General features: G+C 37.1%; 1 protein-coding gene across 5 annotated transcripts in view; it reads right to left on the bottom strand.

Moving 5' to 3' along the window:
• Nucleotides 1-15,880, bottom strand: part of DMD (dystrophin) — a 2,360,554-nt gene that overhangs the window by 1,340,923 nt on the left and 1,003,751 nt on the right. For all 5 annotated transcript variants that reach the window (XM_066250305.1, XM_066250306.1, XM_066250308.1 and 2 more), the window contains one exon: nucleotides 9,296-9,490. In XM_066250305.1, the coding sequence (XP_066106402.1) occupies nucleotides 9,296-9,490 (195 nt within the window). The remainder of the gene's footprint in view (nucleotides 1-9,295; nucleotides 9,491-15,880) is intronic.

Here is a 15,880-nt window from a genome sequence, read left to right as displayed (position 1 = left end):
TCTAATTAAAACCAAAGTCTAAACGACAACAAAAGCAAACAAACTAGAAAAATACATCTTATTCTTGGTAAAAGCCATGGTGCATGGAAACTTGAAACAATTTACTTTGCATTCTTGTAACTCAAAAAGTATATATAAAAAGTGACTTATAATCAATAGAAGAATGAAAAATTTGATCCCTGAATAAGTAATACATAGCTTTGAAAATACAGTATGACTGAAAGTATATAAGATTCTCTAACAGATATTTTTGTGGAAAACAAAATTTTTTTAGCTTATGTACATTTTCTTATGTTAGTTTAAATTTTTCTGTACCTTTAGGCTATTGGCTAAATCCGAAAATAACTTTGTGCATATTTTACGCTATTGTTCACATTTTATTTAAAGTTTTTTACATATCAATATGCAGTTCTATAAGGTTTACCACATTCTGAAAGGCAAGTTATTTTTAGGATTATTTGCATGGACATTTAATTTACCATAATTTATAAGATTTTGAATATTTGATGAAGAAAATATGAGTTTTACAAATCTTGAAATTTAATAAACCTATATAACTTTATTCTTTCTTTACAGTAGAGCCACTGAGTAGACTGGGACAGGTATTGTCTTTAATCTAATTTCAAAATTAAAAAAAAAAACCCTGAAACTTTAAAATTTTATGTGACTTGCCCAAGGACAGAGCTATTAAGAGTCAGACTGAGTGTGTAAATCAAAGTCTTTTAGGTTCAAATCCAGTGCTTTGCTAATCTCTCTAGCCTACTCCTTGTCATAATCATATAATGTAAGCTCAGCGACTGAGAACAACATTATTAATATTTTAATTATGCGTGGGTTTCCTACCAAACACTTTCATAAATGACTGGTTTATTTTTATTATTATTTCTTTTTTAGATTTTATTTATTGATTTGTAGTGAGTGAGAGGAGAGAGAGAAAGAGGGAGGAGGAGCAGGAAGCATCCACTCATAGTAGTCGCTTTCTGTATGTGCCTTGACTGGGGAAGCCCAGGAATTCAAACTGGCAACCTCAGCCTTCCAGGTCAATGCTTTTATCCACTGAGCCACCACAGGTCAAGCCATCAATGACTGGTTTAAAATTCAGCATACACAAACCTAGATCAAACTTCTCCACGTTGGCGTCTGTGTGTGGATTGTTAGAATTCACACATCTGGATGATATAACCTAATATAATGTAAAACATGCTACATTTGTTTCTTTTTTTCAGCCTTGGCACTGACAGCACTTGCTCTGTTCTCTTTGATCATGGATCTGTGCTCACCAGACTGTCATTCATTCATTCAACTGACCTACACTGAGGTCCTCCTGAGATCTAGGTACTGTTCTAGTTGTGGAGACAAGATTGAACAAGAACAAGATACTATTTTTTTTCTCCCTATCGGTCTAATGCAGGGGTCCCCAAACTTTTTACACAGGGGGCCAGTTCACTGTCCCTCGGACCATTGGAGGGCCGGACTATAAAAAAAACTATGAACAAATCCCTATGCACACTGCACATATCTTATTTTAAAGTATAAAAAACAAAACGGAAACAAATACAATATTTAAAATAAAGAACAAGTAAATTTAAATCAACAAACTGACCAGTATTTCAATGGGAACTATGCTCCTCTCACTGACCACCAATGAAAGAGGTGCCCCTTCCAGAAGTGCGGCGGGGGCCGGATAAATGGCCTCAGGGGCTGCATGTGGCCCACGGGCTGTAGTTTGGGGACCCCTGGTCTAATGTATGATGGATGTCGGTCACCATACGGGACAGGCCAGAAGGAGTAGGTGACACATTTGCAAACTACTGGAAATGGTGAAATGGTATCTTTTGCTGTTGCTGACTCAGTACCACCCTTTTAACAAATACTACAGTTCAAGGAATATACATACACTTAAATGCATGTGTACACATGCGCTTTCAGACAACCCTGCGTTATTGTTTTCACATTTGGGGCTTTAAGGAGTTCTGGCGAACAAAAATGGCTTGAGACCCATTTTAACTCGGTTAACAGGAGAGCACACAACTTTCATTTCTAAGAAAAGAGAATTATAGAAACCCATTAGTAGCTGTTGTGACAGCAGCCAGCGGGGAGTCGATCTATCTTCAAATTGAAAACGAGAAATTGGAGTACCAAAGACTCAAACGGCAGGTCATTTTCACTCTCTGGAATCTGTCTTTATTTGGCAGATAAAGGCAACACCCTATATAAATCGAATTCTGACTCTCTTTATGTCCCATGCAGCTACCAGGCAGTACATTAACGACAGATCGAATCGGGAAGAGTGTTCAATCAAAAGGCATTAGAGTACTTATTAATTAAATTTTTCGGAGCTTCTAAAGAAATGGTTTCAAGTTATTTTTCATGACTCTATGGTAAGTTGCCCTTTAAACTTCTTTGTTCTTCACTGTTTATGGTCTACATGTGAAGCACACTTTCTACAAACAACTATTTATTTTGGTCAAAACCGTCTCCATGGGATAATGCATTGGTTTGTTTTTTGGGTTTTTTTTTTAATAAAATAATGAATCAGTAATTATACAGCGCTGATCAAAAATGACATGATAATTAGTCAGAAAACAGCTTGAATCATTCAGGAAGAAAAGAAAAGGTCCCACATCTTAAATTTTAACCTCAAAATTTCTACCAGTCTCATGAATTGTAAGTTTTAATGTGAAAGTTTCTGACTTCCAGAATGTATAGGATGGGGATCACCACAGTAGTCTTGCTGGGAGAATGAATGGGACAGGAGTGAGTTTTTAATGGGCATTTTAGCAATGATGGGAGTAAACTTTGGCACAGGACTCGGAGTGGGCCGGCTGCGGGGTCTGATGAAATACTGTCAGAGAAAAAAGAATGAATGAATTCCTACAAAAGAGAAAGCTGTATAAAGTAGAAAGAAAAACTGTACCAAAGCACATATAAATACAAACTGCGTCTGGTCATAATACTGCAAATACATATAATCCCTTCACTATAAAAGAAATGGAAAATGAAGTACAAGAGAAATGATTTAAGTAGGATTTAAATCACAGTTACTAGATTAATATTTGTAAAAAAATATATATATTCCAGTTAAAATTCACAAATATAAATAGCAAATGGCACAAATAAATCCCAAATCACAAGACCAGTTGAAGAAAGGAATTATATTTATAACTGAATAAATGTGGTACTTGAAAAACTTAAATTTTCCTTAGAGAAATCAGCAAATGATTACATTATTGAAAATGTTATATATAGAGTCCAAAAAACTCAGTTCTTATAATATGATAATACATGAATAAAATCATACTTTTCCCATGCACCAAACTAGTCTATTAGAAAATTTATGTAGAATTTTAAAAGCATTTGTAATCAAATTCTGCTTTGCCAATTTCCATGAGCTGTGATTATTTAATTTAGAATAATTATAATATCCTTTTGCAGGGATATTACTATATTAAATTGGCAAAAAATCTAACACATCATCTAGTATGTCCCTGTCTTACAATGTACCCAGAAAGCTATTCTCTTACCTTCCTGCAGATTTGTACATATAGCATCATCTTCCATTATCTGATTTTCCTAATACCAGAGTGGAAAAATAATCACTTTGCACGTGGCACTAGTTCTGTCTTCAACCAAGTGATTGGCATCATCATTACATTCGTGCTTAAATGTAATGAAACAGATTCCAAAGGAGAGTGACTTGGACCAGGATGATCTGACCTCCATTGTCAGTACTTTGCCCCTGCTTCAAGGCAAGACTGGAGTATGGCAGACACAAAATATCTATGAGAAGGAATCTCACATCCCTCTGGGACCTTCTGCCAAATTCACAGGACACCTAAAAATCCCTGAGCCCCAAATCTGCTGAGCATGGTCTTCATATACCCATGCTCAAGTTTCCGGTTAAATGCAGAACCAAATGTGCTAGCTTGACTTTGAAAACATTAAAACCTCTCCTTGCCACTCTAGTCCTGGCCACTGGAATCTCTTTTCCAACTGTTCTTGTTTTTCCTCTCGAGTCCCTCGAGTTCTACTTTCTACTTTTTAAAGTGTAAGTCAGATCCTGTGGCTTGTCTTCTCAGAAGCCTACAAGGGCTTCTGTCTCACTCAGAGAGGAAGGCAGTCCTCACAAGTGGCCCGCCAGGCCGGCCACAACCTGGACCTCCGCAGCTCCATTGCTCTCAGGCTCTTCTACCATCCCCCACTCTTTCTGCTCCCGCCACAACGGATTTCCTGATGCCCACTGGTCAAGGTAGGCATGCTCGCCACAAGTCGGCCTTCACGTTGACTATTTCCTATGCCCAAACATCAAGGATAACACCCCTCCCTTCTTCAGACCGCTGCTCCGATGTCCTTTCCATTCTGTTTAGAACCGCATCCCCAACTCTTGCCATATACAGTACTCCTTTACCTTATTCTGTGTGTTCCTTTTTTCATAACATGTTTTAACTTTAAGTATACAATATTTACTTTTCTACTATTTGTTTGCTTATATTCTGTCTCCCACAGTTATAATAAAAGCTGAATCAAGGGAGGGTCCATTGGTGTGCTTGTTAATTTTTTTAAGACTTTATTCATTTTAGAGAGAGAGAGAAAAAAAAAATAAGGGAGGGGTGGAAGAGGAAGCATCAACTCTCATATGTGCCTTGACCAGGCAAACCTAGGGTTTCGAACTGGGGACCTCAGAGTTCCAGGTTAATGCTTTATCCACTGCACCACCACAGGACAGGCTTGTTTGCAAATTTTTAAGCATTAACAGCAATGCTTGGTGTGTATAAGAGCTGAACATTTCTGAATAAATGAATCCCCACTCCTTGAATTAGCAGCTTATCCTAAGAACTTTTCTTTTTAGGCCTGGAGGGCCATGAATAAAAACCGAACCGGTCAAAGGAGACTCAAGAACTTGGCTTTGCAATCTTTGTCTTTCTAAGCTCACAGCAGGCTATCCCAGCACAGTCAAGGTTGGACAAGGGTGGCCTTTATTTCTGGAGCCTATCCAAACTCTACGTTGGGCCCACCTGTCCCGTCAACATCTGTGTGCTTTCTTTTTTTGTTTTGTTTTGTTTTTGGTGTTGTTTTTTGTTTTGTGACAGAGACAGAGAGAGGGACAGATAGGGACAGACAGATAGGGAGAGAGATGAGAAGCATCAGTTCTTCGTTATGGCACCTTAGTTGTTCACTGATTGCTTTCTCATATGTGCCTTGATCAGGGGGTTACAGCAGACCGAGAGACCCCTTGCTCAAGCCAGCGACCTTGCGCTCAAGCGGGTGAGCCTTGCTCAAACCAGATGCACCCATTCTCAAGCTGGTGATCTCAGGGTCTTGAACCTGGGTCCTCTGCATTCCAGTCCTAGACTCTACCCACTGAGTCACCACCTGGTCAGGCTGTGCACTTTCTTCACATAGCTACACTTCTGGCCACCCTCTTGACCACCAAATGAAATGTTATCCACCATAATCAGAGCATCTATATATCATCTGTTTAGATGAGACCACTGAAATGATACACATCTGATTTCTTTCTTTCCTCCATGTTCTTTACTTCTTCCAGCTTTCTTTTCTCCTATTTCTTTCCCTCTCTCCTTCCCTCTAGTTCTTCCTGCCTTTTTTGCAATCTCCTCAAGGTGGCATGACTTAAGATGGAATTAGAACCCAGGACCTTTCCTTATGGCCTGAGCCTGACAGACCTCAGTATTCTACCATGTTTTGCTGAAGTTCACGCTTGTTCTGCTCAACATAGCACCCAAGAAACAGCTAGCTAACAGGTGGTGTAGATACTGGTTAACAGAGTACATCACGAGTTACTGCGCTTGCCTTCAAGTCCTTGCCCTGCCAATGCTAACTATGAATTTTGTCCAGTTACTTTCCATTTCTTCAGTTTCTTTATATGTAAAATGGGGATAATAATCTTAGATGCTGAGAAGAGTTTGGAGGAAAATGCAATGAGTTAACATAGGCACATGTTGCACGAGTGCCTAAGCACTATATAAAAGTTGATTTCCATTCCCTTGCCTTTTGCTAAAACCCAGTTACCATCCTGGTTCAGGCTATACTCTTATTTCTGACCTAAAAATTTGCCTTTAACAATGCCAATAAGGTTTCTGTTGGCAAGAGCTGAATAAATGGTACAGGTGGCATTATTTCCTTCAGAACTGCCCTAGTTGAGTTTCCCTATCAACAGACCCTGAGTACAATGTGCATGCAGATGCTTTACTTGGAAATGATGTCAGGAAGCAGTGGAAAGGGAGGGGGGAGGGTATGAGAGGAAGCCAGGGAAGAGTATAATATGCGGAAGGTTTCTGCTGTGTACAATGGGGTCTCGATCCTGAACCCCAGCCCTTGATGGGGAGCTTCAAATCAGACTGTACAACATGCCTCAGATTTACCCCAACTGAAGATGTGAACGAGCACTGTTATTTATCTACTGAAAGCCACATGTCTTTGGATGAGGTTTGTTGAGAGGGTTTTGTTTTAGTTTAGGGACCAGAGAGAGCCATAAGGCAACGAGTCCCAGGAACTTGAAGTCAGCAGCTGCTAGTCAGAGTGCAGGGAATGGTTAGTGTGGATGGGGTATGGGTGAGGCCATTCTCCGATGGGACTGCAGCTTTCGGGTACGTGGTGGTATTAGGATAAATGCTTTTCATTTGGCCTCTTACTGAATCATTTCTGCTTTCTTAATAAGAGTTTAAATTTGCAGAGCTCTCAGGCAGGGGGACAACTTTTGAAAATTGTGATGCTAAAAATCTCTTTGTTTATGCTTTTTTTAATTTTTTTTATTTTTTGGTGGGAGATAAGAACACCTCCCATGTAATCTACCTTCTTAACAAAATTTTAAGTGCACAATATGTTACTGTTACTATAGCTACAATGTTAAACAGCAGACTTCCAGAACTGAATCTTGCCTAACTGAAACGTTGTAGCACTGAACAGCAACTCCTCTGACCCCTCCCCCAGGCCCCTGGAGACGATCACACTACTCTCTTTCACCCAAGATACTTTAAAACAAGATTAGGTAATTTAGCAGAATACATACATATGTTTTATGAAATTTTATCGATAATTGATTTTTTCTTAAAAAATAAAGTGCAAGCTATTCTTAATACTGATTAATACTGATCGAAACTTTAAAAGAATTAATTCTTTCAAAATTATGGACTACTATTTATGTGATGAATGCTATTACCATTTTACATATAAACAGTCACAATCAACTGATTCACAATACGAATATTGGCTTTGATGTAACAATAAATATTGCTTAGGTACATGTTCCTCTTCTATCGCTACCTGTGCCTTAGCTACTGTACTGGCTATTAAATGCAGATTTCTGTATGCAAATAGGTGTATATCTGCTTAAACCTTGGCAAAAAGATTAGTCAGCTTCCCAATTCAATAACTCTATGAAAATCACATGTGCTGTATTAGTTATTCTTTGTTCAGAAAGTAATGATTTTAGTTTATCACACGTTATTTGTGTTGTATTGCCCTTGAAAGAAATATGTATGTTAAACCGCAGTGATACCTACTACAGTTCTATAATTTGATTCATGCAAATCTGTCAGGAACAAAATCAACCACAATTTAATTTCTAACCTTCCCAAACAGCAGCTGTACAATTTATGCGTTCCTTTTCTATTTTTACTACTGGATAATGACAAAGATGAATGCCTTTAAGAGGAAATACATATTCATTGAAAAGACTGAGATCAAAACGATCCCCTTTCAGAAAGCCCACAATGGTGGGAAGCCCACGTGCTTGCTGAGGGAGATGTGTTGGGAGTGAGATGGAATTATGCCCAAAACTATATCTAATGAGGATTCAATAATCCATTTAAATTAAACCTGCAATGCCTTTTTACAAAACACGACAATCAATACCATCACAATCCGTGTCAGTGATAATACTATTAAATACACCTGGAAGAGCACATGGTTCGCTATGAATGAAGCCCGAGGCATGTCATTCTGAGTGTGCCAGGTTAAGATGTATGAAAACAATTGGCAACTTAATAAGTTTAGGGTCACCGCTCTCCTGACCCATATGCCCGCGAACATGGAAAGGAATGAATATTATTAGCTCATTAGCAGTGATTTAGGTGTTGAATGACAATGATGAACTCACAAACTGTGCTGTCATGAGAAATTAGCTAGTGTGAATAACGACCAGAGTGCCGGCACCTCTCCTTGATCAACTGATTGCATTTCTTCTCTTTGTTGTACTCACCAACCATTTCACTTTTACTTCAAAGAGAAAAAGAAACGACACCACATGGAAGTGGATGGAGTGATTCCAGAGACCCATGCAGCTCTTCCTGACTTTAGTGTGCAATTTTATAGTTTTGCTGATATAATGTAAGATCTAAAACTCAAGTCACTCAAGATATTGCAACTCTGATCTCCAAGACCAAAAAAATAGCTCTATTTGTATATTTATGCCAATAAATGTGTGATACAGAATGAGCTTTCAAGAAACTTACTTAGAATGTAAAATACTTTGGCTAATAGGTGCTACTGAGAGCAAACTTATTTTCTGTTTATAATTTGATGCAATTTGCATTGGAAAATACCAAGCTCTGGCTAAAATATTTCATTTTGAGTGTGAAATGTACAATCCCAAGAATTATCTTGACATTTCCTCACTGTTATATTCATTTATCTTCAGATACTTCCCTCTAAACCTCAAAGTCTATTTCCTTATCATGCCTTGTCTTAGCTTGCAATGCAGAACTTGTAGCTGTTCATCTGAAAAAAGCTGGCTTTGGTTGGTAGCCTTGGCCTGGTAATTTCAAAGAAAATATGTTATTGCTTTCAATTCAATTAGTTTCTATATAGTAGAATATTGATACTGACACTAATTTGAAATTGAATATGTATGTTTTAGTGGACAATATAAAATTTAAACAATGTACAATAGATATAATCTAAAACCTCATCTATTTTCCCTGTTTCTAAGAGAAGACAAGAAAGAAAGTAATGTATCATTTGGGAATAAATCATTCCTCTATCAAAGCTTGGTTTTTAGCAAGTCCTTCCAGCTTTGAATGAATGCATGTCCAACCATTATTTTTGTGGAGTCTTTTGTTTTAAGAGGCCACTAAAGATCATATACTATATTATAAAATACCTTTCCGACTTACATTTTCTTTACACACAGATTTCTAAAGCTAACCATCCTAGATAGTGTTTTAAGAATTCCATGTGTAAGTCAGAATGCCTTCACTTTATACACTTAAGTCAATTGTTTTGGTACCGCCAACGATCAATGTGTAAAATCTAAATGAAAGTGCTTTGCTTTTACCTTCAGAGACTCCTCTTGCTTGAAGAGATCTTCGCAATCTTTAGCACAGAGCTCAGGAGCGTTAAGAAGCTGTTCCACTTCTGATAGAGCTTGTGAGACATGAGTGATCTCAGTCAGATAAGTAGAAGGCACATAAGAAATTTCCAAAGGCATGTCTTCGGTCATCACCATCACTGACTCCTCCCGGACTGTGTGCTGGTATAGATATACAAAAGAACACTTCTTTTAGCTTCCTAAGAATGAAAAGACCTCTACTGAGTTTACAATGATTCCAGTTTATAGCTGGCAAAGGGCTGAAAGTGGATAAAAATGCATAAGCCTAATAAAAAGGTCATTATTTATATACTCTCATCTTCTAAAAAGTGTTAGAACCTTTCATAATAAGAGATACATAGACATTAGCACCATGGATAAAAGAATGAAAGTTGAAGAGCCATAAAACTGTGAGAAGGGCAGTTTTGCCCTGAGAAAACGCTAATTTTTAAAACTGGTTTTTAAAATGTAATTTTAAGGTTCTTAGAACACTCAGTATGGGGTAGGATGGGAGGGGTCTACATCTATGGTATTCATGCCAAAGAAATATTACCTATACTTTTTTACCCTAATCTTGATTGAGGTACAAGAGGAGCAACATATTTTTGGCTGATATGTACTTTCTTAGGAAGCACCCCTCTTCTCCAAATGCCAGACATCAGTTCCTGTCTCTGATGCTAGTTTCTGAGTAAGTTAAGCTGATTAAGGTACAAGATCAAGACTGAGGGTAGGATTCACATTTTAATAAGAACTCCAGAAAACCCTAACACTACGGGAGCATCAGCTTCTCCTCCTCCATCTATACTTTCCTCCTGGGCATTCAAGGGCTAGATGTGATGGGTATTTGAAGCTCAGAGTCCTTTTGCAACTGGCCACTAGTACCTCTTTCGCTACTCCTTATAAGAACAAGGAAAAGATACCGCTTCATATGCAAATTCAAAAACATGCATGACTTATGTTCTCTTTTCACCACAGTATAATGGACAAAAGTATCATATTTTCCCATGTAGAAAACGTTCCCAAGTATAAGACACATCTTAATTTGGGGGCTTGAAATTTGAAAAAAATGTATTACATAAAGTTATTAAACTCAAGTTTTATTCATCATAAAATTTATACAACTCCTCATCACTGTCAAAACTCCCATCCATTAGCTTGTCCTCATCTGTGTCTGATTAGGAATCACTGTCTTCAACAATGAGCACAAAAACAAGCACGAAGAAATGGAAAATGCAAGTAAAAAATCTACAACCACTGTATAAGTCACATCCAGGTTTTAGACCCCAAATTTTTAGGAAAAGAATGCGTCTTATACATCGGGAAATACAGCAAGTTTAGAGCGGTAAGCAAAACAGTTTATTCTTGTGTTATCATCTATTCACTATTATGTTATTTTCCATATGAACAACTGTAAACCTACTCTTTCCCCACCCTGTATAAACAGCAAAATTCTTGTAATTGAAATGAGTTTCCCTGTAAATTTGGTGTGCATTGATCAACTGTCACTGTCCTGTTGATGGGGTGAGCTGGGGAGTTCGGTGCAGGGGCTCTGGGGCAGTTCTGAGGACAGGCATGTTAACACAGCCATTTGTTCCTGCACGACCTCCGTGACAAGACCATTCTCATTTTCGCAGTACTGTAATTAGATGGAGCTTAGCATCCCAGACTAGAGCCACACAAAGATGAGTAAAATTAGAAGCTGGTCCATTTCTGCTTTCTTTTTCATTCCTCAGGTCCAGGCTTTTGGTACTAAATTCTTGTAAGATATAAAAATAATTCTAATTTAGATGACTCATCTACCCATGGCCGAGAAATACACAGAATTATACAAATTAGCTTAAATTACATAATGATACCTTTTAGAAAGTTTGGTTTAATGTGCAGAACATAAACGACATACCTGACCTATATGACTTCATGATCAATGGAATGATACTCTACATACACTTCTACTTTTCCTTTTAAAATAATGTCAGAATTTGGGGCTAGAGTTTGAGGAGGACAATTGATAGATTTAACCATAGAATTTTAATTCCAGATCCTGAATTTCTTCCTTGCAAACCATTTTACCAGTTTAAAAGAAAAATAAATCAGCAGGCTTTTTGAATTTGCAGCTTTCACTGACACATTAGGCTTAGCACTAACCAGTAGAGTTAACAATGCAAGTCAAGCAAATTTACTGTGACTTTCATACATTCCATTAAACTGGGGACTATTGTTCTTAATAAAAATACCCAAGTTAATAAATTTATCTATCTTATTTGCATCAGTCACTTCAATTCTAGAGGGAACAATAGTTTCACATTATCTGAAACAAGACTATTTTCTATATCATTTTTATATACTGGTGCAATCTTTCTTTTCAATTGTAGCCATTTTATACTTGCAAGTTTCTATAGAATAATAGTTTTTGTTATTAGGGACGAAGTTGGGTAAAAGACCAGTAGTAGTTTCTTTGTCTGTATGTATATATGTATTTATGTATGTATGTATTTTTATTGAATCAAAAGAGTTGTTTTACGAACTATAGAAATGATCCTTCAAAGTATAGTCTTAAAAGACTTGTTTTACAATGAGACATACCTTCAAAATGTTTACAAAACATCTGAGTCTCACTTTAAAAAATTGATGAGTATGGTGGTTATGGGGGGGAGGGAGAGGGGCACAAAGAAAACTAGATAGAAGGTGACGGAGGACAATCTGACTTTGGGTGATGGGTATGCAACATAATTGATCGACAAGATAACCTGGACATGTTTTCTTTGAACATATGTACCCTGACTTATTGATGTCACCCTAGTAAAATTAATAAAAAAAATACAAAAATCAGAAAGCTGACTTTAGTTCACAGATAAATATTTCCTCTAAAAAATAAATCAGTGTGAGTTCCAAAAGGTTTTGATATCTGTTATCATTTTCTCTTAAAATGAAAACGATTGTAAGTTCTTTATATATCCTTTCTGTTACTCATTTGAATGTAGTCAGATAGATCTTCATTACCTACTTTTGGGACACTCTCAGCTGTCTTAAATTCATATTGGTGTCTTATAATATAGTAATTATGAAGTAGCAAGGAACTTAATTGAGTAGTTAAATACAATAAAGAAAAGGAGCTAAAATGAATTCACATTTAACTACTGCCTGGGATTTAATTTCCTGAACTACAATCTAAAAACCAAATTTCTAATTCTTTGGTGTTTGTGAATAGTTTTTGGTTTTGCATAGAGAAGCTTCACATAAAAACGAGATGTATTTAAATAATAATTCTCACCCTATAGCTCTGAAGATTGGCATTCTGTGTCTTAGAACTAAGATCTAATATCAGCTTCAGGCCTAATCCTGGATTAGTTCTTCCCCCTTTTTTTCAATTGAATTTGACTGGGGTGACAATGGTTAACATAACCATACAGGTTTTAGGTGCCCGATTCTTCAACACATCTCTGTATACCGTATTGTGTGATCACTCCCTCCCCAAATCAAGTCTTCGTCCACCACCATTGATCCCCCCTGACCAGGGCCCTAAACACTGAACTCTGGCTTCTCATTTATTGAGTTTTTCACTACTTGACTACATGTGTCTGTCCTAGATTATTTTATTACATATTGACTGACATATTGATACTTCTTTTACTCATAATAAATATTTATTACTGCATTAAGAGAAAATGCATTATTGCCTATATTTTAATGGAAATATCTTTTAGGAGAAAGTTATGGCATCTATTTATATCCAGAGTTTTCAAATAATTAAAGTTCTTTATCCAATTCTAGAAGCCAATTTTACCTTTCTTTTTCTTTAAAGTTGAAGTCTTTATTAACCCGATTGTACTAGTGTTCGAAGAATCATTAGCCATCATACTAAAGCTATGGCATGATCTATTAATATGCATATTGTGATCATTTTCAAGAATATCATAAATCAGTCTTAGAACAACTGGCATCTATCTACGGAAATACGTGGACTAACTATGCCACGTCCTGTTCACCTGATGCTCTGGCATGGCATGATGAGATTCTCCAACCCATCTAGAAATATAAAAAATCTTGTAGTTGATAGAAGCCATCAAAGACAGAGAAAGGTGTACTCTATCACTTTAGAAAACATCTGCATGATAAAAAGATTGCTATAGCTGCTATCCTTAATTACTGCTAAATAAGTAACCTATTTTTTTTTCTTGTGCACAAGAAAATAAATTAGAATACTATAATTCTGAAATATCTTCTAGTTACAATTACCTGTGGGCAATGACTTGGCTTTATTTTGTATGTTAAATTCTAAAAGGTTGATATCACACATTTAAGACATTTAATGAAGACGGATCTATTGGAGGATTTAGCTCCTCCTATCATCTTGATACACAGTACCCAGCCATCATACATAGGAAAAGTTAACTGGTACATGTCACAGGAATAATTCTGTGAACTTTTTTTTTTTCTTTCATTTTTCTGAAGCTGGAAACAGGGAGAGACAGTCAGACAGACTCCCGCATGCGCCCGACCGGGATCCACCCGGCACGCCCACCAGGGGGCGATGCTCTGCCCATCCTGGGCGTGGCCATGTTGCAACCAGAGCCACTCTAGCGCCTGAGGCAGAAGCCACAGAGCCATCCCCAGCGCCCGGGCCATCTTTGCTCCAATGGAGCCTTGGCTGCAGGAGGGGAAGAGAGAGACAGAGAGGAAAGCGCGGCGGAGGGGTGGAGAAGCAAATGGGCGCTTCTCCTGTGTGCCCTGGCCGGGAATCGAACCCGGGTCCTCCGCACGCTAGGCCGACGCTCTACCGCTGAGCCAACTGGCCAGGGCTTCTGTGAACTTTTATAAAAAAGAAATACTTCAAAATAACTCTGACATCATTAGGAAAATGTAAACTCATTTTCTAGGAAACTAAGTTTTATAAATTTTGAATATTCCATTGTTATAAAGTTCTAATTGATTTTATATACAGATGTATATATAAATAGATTTTTATAGAGAGATGTATCATAGGTTTCATATATAGGAAATGCTAAAAGTTTAATCAAGAATCAGACATCTGGCCTGACCAGGTGGTGGTACAGTGGATAGACCATCAGAGACTGGGATGCAGAGGACCCAGGTTCGAGACCCCGAGGTTGCCAGTTTGAACGCGGGCTCATCTGCTGTGAGCAAAGCTCATCAGCTTGAGGCCAAAGTTGCTGGCTCAAACAAGGAGTCACTCAGTCTGCTATAGCCCCCTGGTCAAGGCACATATGAGAAAGCAATCAATGAACAACTAAGGAGCTGCAACAAAGAATTGATGCTTCTCATTTCTCTCCCTTCTTGTCTGTCTGTCCCTATCTGTCCCTCTCTCTGACTCTGTTGCAAAAAAAAAAAAAAAAAAAAGAATCAGACATTTGGAGTTCTAGTTTACTAGGTACTGCTTAAAATATATTTTTTCTTTTGATAGTCAGGCTGGCCCATACTGAATAAACTATATCCACTGAGTGACTTTTAGTTTGGTTTATTAAAAGTTTCAGACAGTTCCTTAAAAATCAGTGTAACTGGAAGTATCATGTTCATATTCTCTTCTTTATGCAAAATCCATGCACTCATATTCAGATTTTGCCTTTTCATTTGAATTTCATTAACTCTGCCTTGAATAATTATATCCTTCTGAATCCTGATGTGTACAAACCCTGTCTAACCTTTTGAAAATCAACTTGCTTTTGTTAATGTTCTTTACCACCTTATATCATTACAGATATTCACGCATCATTAGCAAGGAACTGCCGTAGCCATACTAATTCATTTCCTTTCTCTCTGTTCATATTCTTTTTTAATGATATATGCCCAAAAGGATACACTATCCTCGTTTCCTTGGAATGAAAATTAAGAGATATGGAAAAAAGCCCCAAAGTCCCTATTTTTAATATTAAGAAGTGAAAAGCTCAATCTATGCTTAAAAAGAATCTTTAGGGGACAAAACTATGTTTTGTAACACCTAAAGTGAAGCTAGAAACAGTTTGGAGATTTTGAGCTATGAAAGTAGACCTACATAGCACTCATAAAATGTTTTAAAAATAACGTTGGTTTCCCTGAAACTTCTTTAGTGATCACATTCTTTTTATTACTTAAGATTTGTTTCTTGAAGGGCCACATAACTGCATGATATGAAGGCAATCTGTTTGGAAACAAATGGTTCATTACACCTAAGATTTCAGAACACCACTTTTTCTCCATGATTTAAGTGACTTCTCGCTCCTCGATATAAAATTTCAAGGGGTTTGTGGTTACTGGTACATGTATGAGTAATGAGGTCAAAGAGGCTGAAGAAGGAAAATGTGCTATATGCCATATTATCGTAATATACTCCTTTAAAATATCTATATATCTAGTATCAATATGGTATATAGAAGATACATCAATGTCTTCAAAGTCTAACTAACAAAAAACAGACAATCTGGACAAAAGTAACACAGTGATAGAGGCTTTTAAATTTTCTTAATGTTAAGAAAAAGATGTCTAACCTTCAAAATAAAACCAGATTATTAATGAATGATTTAAAGTGAGTCATGGTATAAAAATCTGTTAAGTTAC

Source organism: Saccopteryx bilineata, chromosome X (genome assembly GCF_036850765.1).
Source record: "Saccopteryx bilineata isolate mSacBil1 chromosome X, mSacBil1_pri_phased_curated, whole genome shotgun sequence".
In the NCBI taxonomy this organism is placed as follows: domain Eukaryota; kingdom Metazoa; phylum Chordata; class Mammalia; order Chiroptera; family Emballonuridae; genus Saccopteryx; species Saccopteryx bilineata.
This window is presented reverse-complemented; position numbering and strand designations above follow the sequence as displayed.